This window comes from Ceratotherium simum, chromosome 28 (assembly GCF_057802395.1).
Source record: "Ceratotherium simum simum isolate JZ-2026a chromosome 28, ASM5780239v1, whole genome shotgun sequence".
NCBI classification, from domain to species: Eukaryota; Metazoa; Chordata; class Mammalia; order Perissodactyla; family Rhinocerotidae; genus Ceratotherium; species Ceratotherium simum.
In genome coordinates this window covers 70,746-90,532 of record NC_141927.1, presented here as the reverse complement: position 1 = coordinate 90,532, position 19,787 = coordinate 70,746, and the positions used below count along the sequence as shown (strand labels likewise).

Below are 19,787 nucleotides of genomic sequence, written 5' to 3'. Positions count from 1 at the left end.
AGCAATGCCGAGCAAACTGTGGAGTGCTGTCTGAGCTTTTGTGATTGAAGACCCTGTTAGTCATCTGTACGAGAATCATCACTTGCATGGCACTCCCTGGGGTACTTGCTGCTTTGTCTCTCCAGTGAAATCAGACCCTCTGGTCATTTCTGCAGCCTCCTCCTGTAGCTGCTGCATGGTAAATCTTCACGGAACAGATCTGGAACACCAGCCGGCAGAATGAGATCTTGAGAAGCTGGGAATATTGAGTGTGGGGAGTTCCGGGGAGAAAGGAAATTAGGCAACCTTGGAGATCTCCCATGTAAATTATGATCATTAACTGCCTTAAATTCTTTTTTTTACAAATGTGATATAGATAATTCAATAAATAATAACTCTTTCTAACATTACCTGGCAAGTTTTCTATTATATTGACATTGGTCCATTGGGCAGCCACTGTATATTTTACAAGTCGATAGTAAAAAATAAAATGTGAGTTAAAGACTTTTTATTCATTAATGCAAGTCTTGAGGCACAACCTTTGCGTGCATGTGTGAAAAAACTTTGGAACTCAAGTGGACAGCACCAGTTAGCACTGTGTAGGGGTAAGTCACCCAGAAAGACTCTGTAAGCTCCCCAGAGCTTATCAGGTTTCCAAAGGTGCTTATTTTCAAGTAACTCTGCATGTGAAAAAATGTGTCTTTCCCTTTGCATAACCTGATTTTATTTGACAAGGGGTAGTGTGGACCGGTCTTTCAGAATGCATTAATTGCATTTCTATTTTTCAGGGAAGATGCATAAGATGGCCTTTTCCAGTAAGTTCAGCCCAACGTTGTGAAAAGAACGCTTTCTGAGTAGTGACTGTGAGGATTCCCTCTTCCCAGCCTTGTATTTGCTCTGCGGCAGAGGCTGTGAGATGGTTGACCCTATTTCTCTCAAATTCCAGCTTTCTTGAAGAAACAAGTAGCATAATGTTGTGGGAAGCATGTTTTCTTCACAGCGGGCTTGGCTGGATGCAGAAGCATCTCTTAAGTTTATTCTTTCCCAGATTGGCCCCTCCCTCAGGCCTGTTGAGGAAGAAACTGCCAACCAGTGAACAGGACACCCCGCAGCTCCGGAACTGCAGCTTTCCAGCCCTTCCCGGAGAGGAGACTGGCCAGCAGGGAATGGCTCCGCCAGGCAGAAAAACGCTGTTACGTGTAGCTGGAGTGCAAGCACACCCTGCCTAGCTGGCGGAAGTGTCAGCAGGACAAGCGGCTCTCCATCTGGGAGGTAGGCCTGGGGGATGGACTTTGTGGGAGGAGGGCCTGAGCAGCGGGCTGGTATCTCTTAGGGTCCTAGGTAAGCCCTCCCTCCAAGATGGTTCAAGAACAGGAAGGGAACCGGCAGTTAGCTGGGACCTGGTTTTTAGGGCAGATGGATAGTTGAGCTCAGTGCCTGACAGTCAGCATTTTGTGAATGTTAGCTGAACGCCTCCCCTACCTGGGCTCCCAGTAGATCGGGGAAACTTCAAGATACGTAGCTCCCTAGAGCAGTCGCAGAGGGAACTCAGGGCTACTCTGAAATGTTACAGTTTTGTGTGCACATCTAATTGTTCTTTTTTTTCCTCAGAAAAAACACCCACAATTTTCATCAGATTTCCCACGGTGTCCATGACTACAAAACGCCCAAAATTCCTGCACTAGCTTTTTGGGTCATATGCTCTGGCCTCCATTGGTCGTCTTTTAGAGCACTTCTGTGATCACTCTGTCATTTACATCTTCAGGGTAGAGACACTTTTGTTTTAGATCCTAACCCTGGAAACCTGCGTGGAGCCCACTGCATTTGTGGGATGGAGACAAGATCTGCAGAGTGAAGTGTCCTGGCCCATGCAGCTCCTCTTTCATCCCGCTGCACTCAGTGGGGACCCTGCAGGTTCACATACTCCTCTTATCTTTTGGTCTAGAATCAAGTCAGAGTGGCCTCTCTCCTGAACCTGGTCCTCGACTTGTTGATGACTACAAGAGGCAAGAAAGGATGACCCGAGGAAAAGAGCATTAAGAAAGAATATCCCCCCAGGCTTAGAAAAGAGTTGTTCTACATTGTCGACTAGAGCGAGCGGGCGGGGGCGGGGGGTGGGGCGGGGTGGGGGACGTGCAGCGGCTCCCACCAGCAGCAGCAGAACCAACCCTGAAGCCACCTTGCATGGCTGTTGATACCAAAGCTTGTAACACTTTTGCTTTTCGCCCCTCTCTCTGGCCTCTTTCCTTTGAAGGTGACGTCTGAGAAGCACGGTGACCTGTGTTTACTAGAGCGCTCCCACAGCCCCGTGCAAAGGTTAATAAAACCACAGAAAGACCTGCCTGGATGTCTGCAAGCATATGGACGACCAAAAGGTCACTTAAATATTTTTGAGTACTTACTTCTCTAAAATCAAATCCATCTCCTTGGTGTCCTTTTTATTTTTTAAAATAATTCAATGCCCTGAAAAATTTTAGTACTTTTTCCATTAACTCCTTTGGAAATGAAATTGAGTTGCAGCCTATACACTGAAAGAAAAATTATCTCAAAGAGTATATGAGAGTAGTAATGGGGAAAAAATTGGCACCAAAATCTTTTAAAGGTATTCTAACCCAAGCTGTTTCAAATTAATTTATGATTTAGTAAATTTACCTTTATCAGAGTGGCCTAAAATAATAAATTCACGTTTGTTGACTATATAATTTATAATAAGGGGGTAGTGTATAGGTTTGTAAGTGAGCAAAAGTGAGGCCATCTTGCTGTGCTAAATGGCCCCAGCCCCTCCTCTGTGTGACCACTCGCTGCTCTGCACTTACTCTAAAAAATTCACATGCTCTCTTGACTTATGTCCTCTGCTTACGTATGTACCACCCCCCCCCCAATAGCTTGATAAATTAAAACTTTGTTCTATGAGTTTCTCTCCAGGAATAGGCTAACCGCAGGTGGGAAACACACCTACAAGGAATCCATCACAGCTAACAGAAGAAGGCAACAATGTGATGCCTGGAGCCTGTCACCCCTGGAGACCAACATCCCTGGTCCCCCTTCTCACTGCCCATTTTCCCTACATGACTGTCTCAAGATTCTATAATCTTTGAAGATTTTTTTTTGAGACACTGGTCTGCCATCTTCTCCATTATGCTAGCTAATTGAATTAAAACCTCCCTTCTTGATCCTTAACTTGTTGTGATTAATTGGCTCAGATTACAGCCAGCAGAGTGAGCCCACTGCTTGGTATCATGTTGGATTTGAGGTTTCTGAGAAATAGTAAAAGGATAAATAAATGAATAGATCACTTAATCTGGAAGGGTGGTTCCTTGGTAAAGTGTTAATTTAAGGCAAGGACTAATCACAATTGTCTTAGTCAGTTTGGGCTGCTATAACAGAATATCACATACTGGGGGGCATAAACAACAGATATTTATTTTTCATAGTTCTAGAGTCTGGAAGTCCAAGATCAAGGTGCCAGCAGATTCGGTGTCTGGTGAGGCCCTCTTCCTGGTTCATAGACGATATCTTCTCTCTGTGTCCTCATATGGTGGAAGGAGTGAGGGAGCTCTCTGGGGTCCCTTTTATAAAGGCACTAATCCCATTCATGAAGACTCCATCCTCATGACCTAATCACCTCCCACTGGCCCCACTTCTTAATACCATCACATTAGGGGGTTAGGCCTAAACATGCTAATTGGGGAGGATGCAAACATTTAGCCCATAGCAATCATATATTAGCTGGCCCTGGTGGTCTAGAGGTTAAGAATAGCTGCTCTCACCACTCTGGTCCGGGGTTCACTTCCCAGTCAGGGAACCACACCACCCATCTGTCATACTGTGGTGGCTGCGTGTTGCTGTGATGTTAAAAGCTATGCCACCAGTATTTCAAATACCAGCTGGGTCACCCATGGCAGACAAGTTTCAGCAGAGCTCCCAGACTAAGACATGCTAAGGGAAGGACATCGCCCCCAACTTCTGAAAAAAATTGTCCATGAAAACCCTGTGAACAGCAGTGGAGCACTGGCTGATACAGCATGGGAAGGTGAGAGATGGTGCAGAAAAACTGAGCAGGGTTCCACTCAGCTGTACACAGGGTCACTAGGAGTTGGAATCCACTTGACGGCACCAACAACAAATTATATGTTGCTTTCTCCACCCTTCGTCAGCATCATACCCGCCAGTCAAGGCAACCACTTCCCCACCGCTCTGGAAAGAAGAATGGGTTTCAGGTCAGAGGACCTTGCTTCCAAACATGCTTTAGCAGTTCAGCCTTGATTAACAAAAATGTGGCAGATGAGGAAGCAGATGCATGGGTTATCCAGAGGTAAGGGAAGGTTTCTCTCTCTCTCTTTTTTTTTTTTTTGAGGAAGATCAGCCCTGAGCTAACATCCATGCCAATCCTCCTCTTTTTGCTGAGGAAGACCGGCCCTGAGCTAATATCTATTGCCAATCCTCCTCCTTTTTTTCCCTTTTTCTCCCCAAAGCCCGGGTAGATAGTTGTATGTCATAGTTGCACATTCTTCCAGTTGCTGTATGTGGGACACCGCCTCAGCATGGCCAGACAAGCGGTGAACTGGTGTGTGCCCGGGATCCGAACCTGGGCCACCAGTAGCGGAGCGTGCACACTTAACCGCTAAGCCACAGGGCTGGCCTGTTTCTCATTTTTTTATAGTTACCAGGTACTATACTGACTCATGTAATTCCCCACTACATCCCTCCCAGGGAGGGGCCAATATTTTCATGTATCACAGATGTGGCCACAGAGGCACAAAGAGGCCAAATACTTGTGTGAGCTTCCACAGCTAATGAGAGTTCTCAGATGTAGAGCTGGGAGCTGACTCCAGGGTCTAAGCTCTCAGCTGCTGCACTAAGTCAGTGTCCCTTGTGAGTGCTCTGACAACGGACAAGAAAATGAAGATACTGGTAGTCCTTGACTTAGAGGATGCTGTGTGGAGATTAATGATTTCATTCATCTAAAACATGCCCACGCTGTCTCAATCAATGTCGGTAGCTGTCCTTACTACCATCATCCACATAACCTGCACTGGCATCTTCACCATCCACAGCATCATCATCATGGCGTGAGAGTGGCCCCATGGCCAGAAGAATACTGAACTAGCTCCTCCTAGGGCCAGACGGCTCAGGGGTCAAGGGCCCAAAGTCTGGACTCAGCCTGCCTGGATTCCAGCCAGGCTCCCTCATGTACTGGGTGATGCACAGATGGAGGGATGGCCCTTCGTCTTCACAGGGTTGTTGAGGGGTGGAAATGGTTTTGTGAGTGTAAAGTGCTAAAACCTGAAAAACTATGAGTCATAGCTGTTCTTATTTACATCTGGGGAAATCATGGCAGTTTGCAGCTGGTACGTGAGCAGAAGGGCACGAATTCAAGGCGCGGTGGATACACTGTGAGCCAATCTCCCACAGCTACCTTAGACCATTTCTTTACATCTGTGTCTTCTGGGGGAATCTCTCTATTTGAATCTGGCTTAGTCTCTTGACTAGATGGATCATCCACAGAACTTGTGCCAGAGAATAACAACAAACTGTTAGGATAGAGGAAGCAATGCAAATCAAAGGTTGCCTTATAGTCTACAGAAAATGTGCTGAAAATCCCCTGATACAATCTGTTGGGCACAATTAAAGCAGCCAGAACACAACAGAAAGGAAACAAGATGAGCCCAGCAGCAGTCCCAGACCTTCAGGGCTCCTGTCTCACACCAACCACAATCCTCCTAGGCCAGGAATCCCTTGGGGAATGCAGAAATGCGAAAGATCACTCACCAGTCATTCCTCTGGTCTGGGGTGGATGCCAGCAGACTGCTCATTTTCAAGTAGTTACTTTAGGCCAAAAGTGCCCCCAGGAAATCTGACCCTTCATGTTACCCTCACGATTATGGCATGTTACGTGGCAAAAGAAATTCGGCAGATGTAATGAAGGCCACTATCAATTGAACTTGTGAGATCATGCACCTAGACCTGATCTAATCAAAACAGCCATTAAAAGCAGCTTTCTCTGGATTGAAGTAGAAGGGGAAGAAAGGGAGATTCCAAGTGAGATAGACATGTCCTTAGACGGAGTATTAAACCCAAACATACAACAGAGTGCAAAGTCTGAGGAAGTAAAAGCAACTTTCTCAGCTTGGAAAGGTCAAGGAAGACTCTTAGAAGGACACATTCTTTATTATAATAGGATGGAAGGAGGAAAGGAAGTCAGCGACACAACGGATTTTTTTTTTTTTAAGATTTGGTGAAGGGAAGTTCCAAAGAGATGGTTTACTTTCTTTATGAAGTGGGGTCTAGAACAACTGTTGAGTGAGTTGGGGTAGAAGTTGGGTGAAGTGGAGAATATTTGAAATAATGTTGTTAATGATGAAAGAGTTGGCTATGGAAACAACGGTGCAAGTCAGGGGTCCTAAACTACAGACCATGTGCCGAATCCGGCCTGCTGCCTGTTTTTAACAGTGTGCTAGTTAAGAGGCGTGTTCACATTTTTCAATTTTGAAAAATATCAAAAGAAGCACATTTCATGGTGCATAAAAATATGAATCTCTGTCCTTTGCCAAGGTCCTTGTCCACTGGAATATAACCACACTCATTTATATACGGTTGATGGCTAATTTTGCACAATAATGGAAAAAGTGAGCAGTTGTCACAGAGACTGAAGACCTGCAAAGCATAAAATATTTAATATCTCACCACTTATGGAAAAAGTTTGGCTACAGAAAAGATCTGGATGTGAGCACCAAAAAGCAGGGAATTAGCCTATTTTTCACACTTACGTATTCTAACTATAAAAGAAGACACCACATTGATGAGGAATTAGTGAACGATCTCCATGCAGTTTCTGGGATGACCATTAGTTGAAGATAAGTTTATTAGTTTCAAGTGTATGGTATCACAATATAAAATTTGGTGTTATTTTATCCAATAGCTCTGTCACTTACCAGAAAGCAGATCTCAAAGAGACAGAAAATAAAGATTTCTCCAGGGGTAACCGATGAAAGGTGAATGGGGTATATATGATGGTGGCTAAGTGATGGTGAGGGAAGATGTGAAGTCCAGAGGTTGCTGATGGACAAAGACCAGCCTGTGTCCCATCTCCTGGCTTTATATCTCTGAGGTCAATGCCCTCCAATGGCTCTCAGTGGGAATATGCAAACAGAGACGTCTGGACCTTCTGGCCTGGGAAGAACAGAAGGCAGCAGGGTGGTGAGGGATGACATACTGCTGGGGGCTCAATATTCACGGCAGACAGCTGCCGCATTGCAGGGATGTGGGCGTGCATCAGGAGTCCTGCCTTCCCAGCAGGGAGCCTTGTGGTACGATGGGTGGGCTCTTGTCATCCCCCCAGCGTCCACCCAGGAATCCCCTGACCACACCTCTGCTGTACTTCTGGTAGTTTGCTTTTCCCTTCTGCTTCTTGTCCTTAACCTTCATGGAAGGTGTGTCAAGGTACAGAACTAGGACTCTGACTCAAACCACTCCATAACTCCTGATCTGAGTACTCTGTCACTCAGGGAGGTGTGTACTCTATTTTCCCATCACCTTAGGATTCTTCTTATGGTTATCACTGTCATCATAAAGAACATAATCATCATTGTTGATGTTCATCGCCATTGTTGTAATTATTACCACTATTATTATTTATCATTGCTGTTGTTGTTATAAAACATTAAATAACATTTTTCATCCAATCAAGGTCTGATTTACCTGAGAGGATGACTGAGTATTCCCAACATGTACACACACACAGGTGCTCCCGCGCCACCAGGGTACCTCCCGATGACATTTCCCCTGATAAGTGCCTGCAAATTTTCAAGTCCCCCTCCAGACGCCCAGACCTGCCATTTCTACAGGGAAGGCTTGAGGAGGGCGTCTTGTCCTGCCCTAGCCCCTGGAAAATATTCTAAGTTACCTGGGGTCCAGCAAGGGCTCATGGCTGCCTGAAGGGACTGGGAAGGCATCCTCGCACCACCAGAGTCACTTCAAATTTCCTAAGACCCCTCACAGCCCATAACCCACCAGCACAAGTCAAGAAGTCTTGAGAGAAGTCCCCACCTGCTGGAGCCTGTGCAGAATTTTGTCAGTACACTCCAGGACCTGGGAACCATTGATGCTGCCCAGGTCACTCCCTAGCAGCTGGGGAACTCTGAGGAGAATGCCCAGGGACCAATCTCATGGCCCATCAACAGCCCCAGACAGAGAGCACAAACCCAAACATCCAGACCCGAAGGAGGCCAGGAGAATGCGCAGCAAGGGGGTCATGGCTGAGCGAGGGCTGTGTCCTAACGCTTGGTGTGGGTGGAGTTTTGGAGGGAGGCAAGGAGAGATCCTGAGTTCGGCTTCCCTGGAGCACACAAACACATTTAAAGGAACCACAATAAGAGCTGTCCCTGAACAACAGACTGTTTTCCAGATGACTTTTCATGCCCTATCATTTTTTGCTAATTTCTATTTTGGAACAATGAACACATATAACTAGCACTCTAATTTTTTTAAAAGAAAGAAGAAAAAGTAATATTACTCCTGTGACATGAGTTGGATTACACAAGAAATCAATATGACCACCTATTCTAAGGACATCCTTCTTGATATAAGCAAAACTTACAATGAACGTATAATGTACCATTTGGAAACTATATCTCAATTAAACAAAATCCATACGACTAGTTTTCAACAATAAATTTGATAGTTTCCATGCATCACTTGGCGTAGTAGACAGAAACCAGGAGCTCTATGAAAGTGAGTTCCTGCTGCTACTAAATGCACCCATTTCTCATGCATGCTGCTAAACAAGATATGAATATTGTCTAATAAGGTTTCCATGACTCATTACACAGTATGAACTTAAGTCTTCGTCCTGTTGGTCTTGCACAATCTCAGATAAAATATTATGGAATTCTCAGATGTCATTTCTTGAAGAGAAGCCTTATAAATTTCATGTTTTTATTTCTATCCTAAAAACACTAAAACAAGCTCAGTGAAATTGTACCATATGAAAAAAATTTGAAGAGGAAAAGTGGATATTGCCGATCTCTAGCAAAAATTAAATACCAAAATATGATATTCATTCACTCTCTTTCACTCTTATTTTGTCTTTCCAAGTTCATCAGACCACCCTCTTCCTCTATTTTAACCTCTCTTTCCAGTGGAACATGGGAAAAGTAAAAACACCAGTCAGGGTATTTTGACACATGAGAGCCACAAAAAGAAACATGAAAAAGTTTAAGTCAAGCCAGGAACCGCTTTTCTTAACATGGAACACCAGTGAACTTCAACTATGCCCTGCCTGACAGCCTTCAAAATTTTCTAAGTGGCCCTGGGGACTCAACAGCCACTAGTTTCTGCAAAGGTTGGAGAGAGCATCTATGCCAGTTAATCCCTCTGCAGAATTTCCTAGGTCAGTTCAGGAGCCTAGGAGATGCCACTGCCCAAAATGGAGCCCCATGGAAAGCTCTCTAGGCCTTCCTAGAAATGTTCTAAGTCCCCTGGGATGCCCAGGGAAGGCTGGTGCTGGACTGGAAGGTAGTGGGAAGGTGAGGCACACACTGAGAAACGACAAACTTCCTACATCATCAGGGGACCCAGGGAATGACTTGTACACGTCCCCCTGAGGGCTGGCGGCAACAAGGACAACTCGATAATCCAGCCCATCCTTGAATGTCTGTAAAGAAAGGACAAAAGGAACCTGAAGAGAACATACACTTAGTTGGAAATCTTAGCTCACAGCCAGCTAATTCAAAAGAAGATGATGTAAGTGAAGAAAGGAAGCTGTTAAATACTAGACTGATTAAGTTAGGCTTGAGTGTTAATATATAAAATTATCAGTATCCTTAAGCGCACATTAAAAGTGTAAAATTACTAAGTATCACATAATATTTTCAACACGTAATGAAGACTGGAAAAGCTTGAGGCCTCTAATCTGAACCTGACCCAATAAATTTGAAACGGAAAGCAATGTGGAAACTAGAAAGCCATCTAATGAATTTGGAACCTACCCTTCTATTGCCCCACTGCTACTCTTGGTCAAGTCCCCTCACCTGTTCTATCCTTGTTCACCTCCTTTCTGTCTGTTTTCACGTAATCCCACTGCTTCCTGCCCTGGTCACTTTCTTTCTAACTATTACTGCGTCTTACCAAGTCCACTGCACCCACCCACCTCCCACTGTCCACCTAACCCTTTTTTAAGCCCTCACTCTCCCTCACTTCTTCGGTCTCCTCGCTCTGTCTCTGTTCTCCTCATCCCCCCGCCACACCCCGACGCCCACAGGGACGGAAGACAGCGCCCTCCGATCACAAGAGCGCACTTGGCAACGGGACATCGGGACCGTGGACGCTCGGCAGGACAGCGGCAGGCGGGATCTGGGGCAGAGAACAGGGGGCGTCGCAGGGCGGGGCGGGCACCCCCAGCCCAGCCCGGGGCTCAGACCCTCCCTGAGGCGGTGACCGCGAGGGGAGCCCCGGGAGCCGCAGGGGGACGTGGACCGGGAGGGTCTCCGGAGAGGGCCGGGTCTGCAGAGTCCAGGGCCGGGGGAGGGCGCGGCGTCCCGGGCTGCCCCGAGGCCGAGGGGGCGACGGGGCGAGAACGCACGTCCCGGGGGGACGGGACACGGTGCGGGGCGGGACGCGGCCGAGAGAGCGGCGCAGACAGGCGGGCGGGGCGGCCGCGGCGGCCGCGGAGCGACTTCAACCGGAAACGGCGGCGGCCGCGGCGCGACCGGCCCCGGGCATCTCCGGGCGACGCGGTGACCCCGCGGGCGGGGCCTGGGACGTCCGCTGGGGCCCGGGCCGGGCGTGGAGGACGGGGCGGGAGGGGACGCGACGAGCGCGCTTGAACCACGAAGCCCGCGAGTCAGTTGCAGGAGTGGGACTTCCGCTCCGGGAGCCCCGCGTCTGCGTCGACAAGACGTTACGGAGGATGAGGCGCGGCCTCGGCCAGGAGAGGGCGGGGCTAGAGATGCGCGGTTGGCGAGGGTTGGGGCGGGGCCTCTAGAGGTAGGGTCAGAGCGGGAGGGAGCGCTGGCGTGGGGCGTGTCCTCTGGAAGGCGGGCCCGGCGTGGGGGCGTGTCCCCTCAGAGGGCGGGGCCAGCGTGGGGCGTGTCTTCAGGGGGCGATGTGGGGCGTGTCCCCCCAGAAGGCAGGGCCAACGTGGGGCGTGTTTCCCGAGAGGGCGGGGCCAGAGTGGGGGCGTGTCCTCGAGAAGGCTGGACCGGTGTGGGCGGGCCCGGCGTGGGCGGGGCTTGAGCCTCCGCCACGCCCGCAGACCCTTTGCAGATCTGACCCGCCTTGCGCTCAACACGCGTCAAGCTTACACTTCTGGCTTCGTTTGCGTGGCTTTGGGGTTCCGGGATCCCGGCTGCGTCCTCCGTGCTTCAGGGTCATGTTTCAGACAGCCCAGTGTAAGAGCTGGAAGTTGAGGCCACTGTAGTGAGCACTGAGATGTTTCCCTGTTAGCAAATGGAAACGGGTGAAGTCAAGTCCCTGTCCGTGGTCTGAGACACGTGTCCTGCGAGCGCCCGGCGGGACTCAGCCTTGGCGGGACCCCGCGGTCCAGATGGGCGCCGGTGGGCCCCGACGGCCTGTGCACGGAGAGTGGGTGATTTCACCGAGCCAGGACTGTGTTGTGTGTGCGGGTGATGGAACCGGGACGCGACGGGCAGGACTGTGCCCCGACCTCGCTGTCCTCATCTGGTCCCCGTTCCCGGGAGAGGCAGGGACACCAGGGGCCAAAACAGAGGTGAGGGTGCAGGGCTGATGCTTTCTTGGGAAGAGCAACATTGGGGCCAGCCGGTGGCCTAGTGGTTAAGTTGGGTGTGCTCCGCTTTGGCAGCTGGGGTTGTGTTCCCTGGGGTGGAGTAAGCGGCCAGGCTGTGGCAGGGACCCACATACAAAATAGAGCAAGATTGGCACAGGTGTTAGCTCAGGGCTAATCTTTCTAAGCAAAAAAAAAGAGAAAGAACAACATTGACTGCTGCTGTAGACATAAATTCTTTTCTGCTTTACATTGAACTTCTGTTTCACACTTCTTGAGATGATTTGTAAATTCAAGACCTCAAGTCATTAATTTCTAAGTATATTGTAATTTCACATTTTTCTTTTTGTTTATTCACAGAGCTATCTGAAGATATTTATTTAATTGAAAAATATAAGATATTTTAATCTGCTTTTGTTTTCTATTTCTGAATGTTTTGTCAAATTAGGATAATCAGGCTTGTAAAATGGATACTGTTTAGGAAATACGGGGATTTTTCTTTTAACTAATGAAAAATTAATTTTTCAGTGTCCGGGGACATTTGATAGGGATGTTTAGTCTCATGAACATTAAAATACAATAGTAAAATTGGACTTTCGCATTTTGGTAGCATCATTTATACCTTTAATAATTTTTTTTTTTTTTTGAGGAAGATTAGCCCTGAGCTAACATCTGTCGCCAATCCTCCTCTTTTTGCTGAGGAGACTGGCCCTGGGCTAACATCTGTGCCCATCTTCCTCCACTTTATATGGCATGCCACCACAGCATGGCTTGACAAGCCGCGCATCGGGTGCGCCCACATCGAACCCTGGGCCGCCGCCGCGGAGCGCGCGCACTTAACCATTACGCCACCGGGCAGGCCCGCTTTAATAAATTTTAGTGTGTAAAATGTAAGTTAATATCTCTTTTTTTTAAATTTCTTTTGGAAATTCTGAAGTTCACGCTGGCTGGAATTTGGCAATACCAGATACCAGCTATTCATGCTGCAGAAATTTCTCAAAGATTATTTACCAGAGGACACCCATCTGATTTTCTCAAAACTTTTAAGTGCATTTAATATTAATATTTGAACTCAAATCAATTTAAAATTTGGAAGCTATCTTTCTTTTGGGCAATAAAACAGAAACCACCCTGGAGGTCATGTAGAGAAGGAGCAGCAGCCCTGCCCACTGCTCCTCCAGCTCTCCAAGGCTGAGTTCACCTCCCCTGAGCTGAGCTAACTTGGCTCAGGCCTGCTGGGAAGTGGACTCTGATTAAGGAGCCAGGACTTTATACCATTTGGGGTCAAGTGGTCTTGCCATTTTTACTCTCCATTTAGTTTTTCTTCAGGCCCTCTCTGCTTACATAGGAGTCAAGTGATATAATTCTGCCTGTGTAACCCACCCAGCCCCAAACTACCTCCTCCATCAAATCTTCTACGTTTAGGTTTATACATAATATGTGCTTGGGAGACTCCACATAGCCTGGGGTGATTCCTCTTGGGTCCATGTGGGATGCACATCTCCCTATGAGAAGCTGAGCCCGTAAGGTGGTTGTCTGAGTGAACCCAAGTCTGTATACTGTGTCTCTGAGTCTGTTTCCTTGGCTGGGGATTAGATCTGAGGAAAGCTGAGAAGTAAAAAGAAGTGACAGTGCATTGAAATATAGTTTTTTCACTTTATGTTTTCATTATCATTATTACTATTTTAAAAAGAGTTTCCAGGCACTCCTTAGAAAAACTTCCTCACTAAATAACTGGTCCCATTTTCAGGAGAAAATACAACGCTACATAAGCAGTGTTTATTTTAATGATCATTCTTCCTAAACCACTCTTCGCTGAGTTAATAAATTATTTCCACGTAATCATGTGGATTTTGACTTACACATGGGCCATTTTTGTAGGTGAATCTTTGAACATTATCTAAAAGTCTGAAGAAAGAGCTCTGTGGACAAATGTCTACAAAACATGCGGAACCCCAGCAGAATTTGTTAAAATATAACAGCTGGTCAGGACTGGGGATTATTGATTTCATGGCAAGGAGAATAGTGATGAATGATGTGAGCAGACTCAACTAATGACAGAACACACTGGTGCTCTGGGCAGACTAAGGAATGACTGAACCTAATGGGTTGAAAATGGTGTTTCCTCTCTTATGTGAATGGTCATTGTCCTGTGGGCCATCATCTCAGTGAATGTTGGCACTGAGAAGAGATAACTGAGACAAATGTCAGAATGCCAGAACTTCGAATACTACCCACCCCACCCCGAACCTTGAGTCGCTCTCCCTCCTCCAGGCACCCAGGCACACTAGCTGTATCTCAGCCGTCTAGTTGAGCTTCCATCATAGGGGTTTTTCACTCCCTTTTTCCAGTTAGAAGCCCTGTAGAAATCGAAGATGCACAGAAAATCACAATGTAAGGACGAGGATACCCTGGGAAGTCTTTGGGAATTGTATGCCAACAGGGGAGAGCATAGAGAGTTGATATTTTCTTGTTTTATTTGAAATGAACACTACTTAATAATTAAACTATGTTGATTGAGGAAATCCCATGTCTGATAAACACTAATTTTCCTGGATTGCTACCTTAAAGGATATAAGGGACCAGCAGTAGGAAGCCAGCTATCTCAGACTCAATTTAAATATCTTTAACTTTTTTACTTTAAGATCATTATCTCCCTTTTCACCTCTCTCTGCCTCTCAGATATAACTGAGTTGGGATAAATGTAAGGAACTGTGCCTCAGTAATTATATCTTAATGCTGCTATCCATTTTCCTTTGATGAAGAAGCTTCCATATGGACTTTTTTGTTTGCCTGAGAAATGTACAAACTGGTTTTAATAGGGCATCATTTGCAAGCAATAAAAACAGAACTGAGATAAATATTGAAGTGCAGGTTATTAACTGACAGCGGGGGTGTTGTGATTCCCTGTTCCAGTGCACAGACCCACTTGCTGACTCTCCATCCCACCAGGCTTCTTGCACGTCAGGGCGTCTGCACTTGCTCTGTCTGGCTCCACATTGGACTTTGCCCAGGTCTCATCATGAATGACTGCCGCTATCATTTCTTTTCAATCTCTACACAAATTTCATTTTTTCAGAGCCACACTTCCTGAACATATGTTTTTAAAACACCTCTTCTTTCCTAGCAACAAATATTTTGAAGATTTAGTCAATTATTTTGTATTTAGAACTGCGCCTGCAATTTAAAGGGGAAACTCCTATATCTATCTTTGGATTTTCTTCCTATAGAGTCTTGTAAGCTTTTATTCCTCTATAATTTATCAAAGTACGGGGGCTTGAGTCCATATGTCTGTGACCCCATGACCCCTGGCATTCTCTGTGATTTGAGGGCCACATTGTGAGCAGTGTAACTATTTCACATCCCAAATTTCCTTTTGACATCTTTCCACAGATTGGGTATTGATATTTTTTGGATTGATTAATTATCTCATGTGCTCTACGCTAAGCTTCTGGGAATTACTTTACTAAACCCTCACAAAAGATAAACAAGCTCAATGTCATTGCCCCCAACCTGCAGAATAGATACCGAGGTTTAGAAGTTACTTTTATAGAATTTGGATGATCAGTATTCCTAAACTTTAAACATAACACTGAGCAATTTTATTCAGACTATTTCTTCCACAAGCCCCCAGATTTTAGCAAATGAAAAAAGGAAAAATAAAGAATAGTTAAGACCAGGAGGGGAACAAGTTCTGTATCCTTCTAAGCCAAGGCCATTGCCCTCAATACCCCTCCTCCTCATCTCCAGGCAGGCAAATGCAGTCTTTACTTTGAGCAGACCCTTCCTTTTCCTCCGTTAGCCCCAGAAACAAGAGGCCCAGACCCCCATCACTGACTGACCATCAGAGATACACCCATGCCCAGATCCCTGAGAGCCCGAGACAGACCTACACTCTGGTCAGCCAAGTGGGACAGGGAGAGATGGATCCATGGGGAAACTTCATGCATCCTGATCCCTCGATCCCTGTATTTGCAGCTCAAAAAAGATTTAGCCCGACCCACATAATTCAAATCTAAGGTCACCATGTATGTTAGACCCTTATAGTCATTGATTCCTATGATCCTTTAGAGATTCCAGGCAAGAGAAATTGTTTCTGTGCTTCTCCTGATCCTTTGGTTTGCCAGAAATGAAGGGTTTTTGTCAGCCTACCTCATTTTTGTTAGAATCTATGTGACAGTAATTGAGCTGGATTTAGGCCATGAGATGAGGGCCTAGGAGCAAAAGGAACAGCGTCTGACCCAGGTCACATGGAGACTGGATCATTTCTGATGCTGTGGTGGACTCTTATGGTGGGTGGTCCAACCTGCAGCTCCTTTAAGTTCCCTTACCTCTCCCTGGACCTTGAACACTCAACCAGGAGGCAGCCTGCACTGAAAGGACAGAGTCCTGGAGAAATAAGGAAGCTCTACCAAGACAGGTGCTCAGCAGGGGGAAGGTGAATACATGTGCTCTTTCTAAGAAAATCCTTCCTCCTACCGAGCCATCCTCCTTTTCTTGATCCTAGTTGGAATTATCTCCAAAGTTAGAGAATGTAGATTGCATGAGTGGTATGCTATTTTTGCCCACCTGCAATGGTTCTCAAACTTTGCTGCACGTTAGAATTATCTAGAGAGTGTTAAACAATCCCTATGCTAACCTCCCAAAAGCACAGTAAATTTGTACCTATGGGGGAAGGACCCAGGCATCAGAAAAGCAACCTTGGAGCAATGCATGGCGCAGACCTCTCCCTCTTCCCATGGTTAGCACCTCCTGATAATCGTCAGTCTAATCACTTTATCAATGAGGGCTGTTCCGTCTACCTAAAACGTTCTTCTCCTTCTCCCTCTACTCCTTTATGACTCAGCACTGCTTTACAGGCTAATTCCTACTGGTCATCAATCTAGTAATTTTTAGATAATGCTTCCTCAGGCAAGCTTTTTCTATGCTGTCTTCAACAAAATATAAAGTTCTCTTCTAATACCTTATACTTCAACTTTATATACTAACACAGTTTGTAATTTAATAGTAATTTATTTAGGTTTTAAATATAATTTTCCAAAACAGACAATTCTTATGTCCATTTGAGCTTTTACCACCTCTGTTGCCTGGTGACTCCATATTTCTTACTACTCAGTGGCTTGCATCTGACAAGGCCTATGACTAGAATATTGGTCCTGGTTAAAATATAGCCAACTCCTAGTAACTTCCAAATATGACTGGAAATCCTGCTTACAAAATTATCCTTCTACCTCCATAAATACTTCAGACCTTCTCCATGCCTGTTGCATCACACACATACTCACCTTTATCATCAGTTTCCACAGAAGGGATTGCCTTGTATGACACTGATGAACTAGATTGTTGGAGAAATTGTTTGTCAAACCTCAGAGGACTTCCGTGAAGTCTACAGTTATCTCCGCATTCACATCCCTCCAGAGCCACGTCTCTCCTGTTAACTGAAGAGTCCTCTCTAACCTTGCACACGTCCAGTTTCTCCAATTAAATCCCTTTCTCTCCTGCTATCTTAGGAACTTTGTATTATTGCTTCTATTAAATCTAATTGACCAGATACATGTCCTACTCTTTTTGATCTGTCTACTCAATATTAAACTATCATGACTCTTCCGTTTTGAGTCAAAATCTTTGTCTGAACCTATTTTCTCTCTGGTTTCTGCTCCTGTTCCGTCTCAATCAAACTGAAAGTTGAAAATGTAGTTACTATTTCTTTACATTTCCTCACCCTTTGACTAACTAAGATCACCAATGATCTTCCCACACATTTATGTTGCTCGCACAACCAATATTCTTCCTATAAAATATATAATGGGTGTGTCTCAATCTTTTATTTGGAACAAAAGAAAACTGGACTGTGATCTCCCTTTGGGAATTTTGTTTTTCTGTGATGCCTCAGGCTCCAATTGTTTTCAAACTGCTCTGTGGTCATTTCTTCCCCATGTCCTCAGCAAAGAACACTCAACACTGGCAGTATGTGTAAAGATTCCATCCCAACCCGTCTTCTCTCCTCTTTTTCACCCTGTCCTGGCATTCTTACACATTTATTCTATTAAGTAAATGTCTTCTACCTGTCGGTTGACAGGGACAGAACACTTGTCTTGATTCTATTTCTGAGCTATCATCTCTACTTGCATGGTTACATGCACCTAAAATGAAATGTGTCTCAGGAAATTAATTTCCCCACAATATAAAAATACACCTTTACTAGTCCAGTCCAATGTCAGGTAATGGCTCTACCAGGCATTGAGGATTGATCTTTTACGTGCCCTCTGAGAACCACATGAACACAATTAAGCACTGCTCTTATTTCTGCACTGAGCTCTACCATCCTTCATCCACACAAACACAAACCCCCGTCCACACGCACACACATTCTCACCCCATGATCATTCTCTTTCAGTCTTACTTTAAATGTCAACTCCTCAGAAATCCCTTCACTGAATCCCAACCTCTGTTAGCTTTCTTCTTGCCCTCCCTGCTTCCTTAATTAAAACTCTACTATTCCTTCAGACCATTCACTTCATTTGTCATTATACATTTATCTGTCTGTGTACTGTAACCTCTGCTGATCTAACTGCAGAAAATTATTCCCTGAATGCTAAGATTAGGCAAGGTTCCCTTTAACTTTTATGTTTGAATTATAAATCCATAGAAAATCTATGTCCACAATAACTACCTACCTTCAGAGAGCCTGCCAGGAAATGCCTGCAGTCAGACTAAACAATCATTTTCCAATTAAATTCATTTACAAAATTAATGAAGTCTGTCTATCCTGGTGAAAATTCTCTCCAGCACTAACCAGAAATCCAATAGACGGAAAACACAATGAAGCAAGTCTTCAATGAGGTCACTGCCATCACACTCCAGAGCTCAGAGGTTATTTCTCTCTCCAGACAGAGTGCCATTTTGATGATGAGCTCTCTTTTTATACAGTTGATAACCTCATCAATCATATAACCTCATCAGCTTTATAATCCAAAGGACACATCCTGAGTAATTTGGATGCCAGTCAAGATAAATCTAATCAAGCATGCTTCTTGAAGAAAACATTTTTCCTCTAATTAGGTAAATCATGTAGGTAAAATTAAGGGACACTGATTATGTCCTTTAATTCTGTACTTCTTCTAGAAGTCTTAAAAGGAAACTTCCTGTCTTTTCCCAGAGGCCTGTTTTATGGATTTTTGTTGTTATGGTCAGTACCTTAGAGAATCTACAGCAAGAGAATTCCTACTGCTTTTTAGTTTTAAGAGGACATGTAATCTCAGGCTGTGGGCATCAGCGTGACCATGTAAGTAGAAATACTGGTGTTGAAAATATATATTCAGGGAAAATATTTTTTAGGGTTCTGGAGTGTCCATATTTTATTACCAAGCAAGAGAAAAACCATCCAATGTAGATCTCTTTAAGTCAGATTTAGTTGAAATCCTAATGACTGTAATACTCTACAAACTTCAAAATATTACAGATTCCAAGATTAAATTATGTAGTTTTAATATTGATTTTCCTGTACATAGGATGCGTTTCAACTTTTTTCTTTTTGAATGATATTAAAAAGTTTGTAAATCTAAGGGCATATCTTATTGTTTTTGAAGAAAAATCAGACAGTTTATATTCATTTTAGGCACAGGCATTTGATTCCATAAAGAATATTTTGTCTTTTAGTGAACGATATCAATACTGAAGTGAGTCTGTATTATTTTTATAGCAAGCATTTAGGAAATCAAGTACTCAATTTCTTGTGTTCCTGTCTTTCCAGCCTGGTTACAGTGCAGCGTTCTTGAGGCGATGTGTGCATGTGTATCACTGCACAAAGGGCATGATCTGCTGGCCACCAGACAAAAGCAAATCGTCAAGAGGCAAGATGGTGGAAAAGAAAGGGCAATTTATTACAGCTTGCTAGCAAGGGGGAAGATGGCTGACTCAAAGAGCCTTCTTACAGAACAAAGACTACAGGCCAGATATATAGAGGGCTGGTCTCTGAGTGGGGGAGGCATCTGGTCTCAGGGTGGGGGCATCCATCTGATCACTGGGTGGAGGCATCTGGTCTTAGTTCCTGGCAGTCCTTTGT

General features: G+C 45.1%; 1 protein-coding gene and 1 long non-coding RNA gene across 3 annotated transcripts in view; both read left to right on the top strand.

Moving 5' to 3' along the window:
- The first annotated feature begins 1,154 nt into the window (after nucleotides 1-1,154).
- On the top strand, nucleotides 1,155-3,168 carry LOC147913283 (uncharacterized). Of its 2 annotated transcripts, none has more exons than XR_015548774.1 (3): nucleotides 1,155-1,251; nucleotides 1,591-1,893; nucleotides 2,234-3,168. It is a non-coding gene; the product is annotated as an uncharacterized LOC147913283 (long non-coding RNA). The 2 variants fall into 2 exon arrangements; XR_015548775.1 differs by having other exon boundaries at nucleotides 1,155-1,893; nucleotides 2,234-2,354; nucleotides 2,905-3,168.
- Nucleotides 3,169-11,306: 8,138 nt separating this feature from the next.
- Nucleotides 11,307-19,787, top strand: part of LOC147913282 (uncharacterized) — a 29,975-nt gene continuing 21,494 nt past the window's right edge. The window contains exon 1 of the mRNA XM_087418260.1: nucleotides 11,307-11,707. Coding sequence (XP_087274386.1) covers nucleotides 11,525-11,707 — 183 coding nt within the window. The 5' untranslated portion in view covers nucleotides 11,307-11,524. The remainder of the gene's footprint in view (nucleotides 11,708-19,787) is intronic.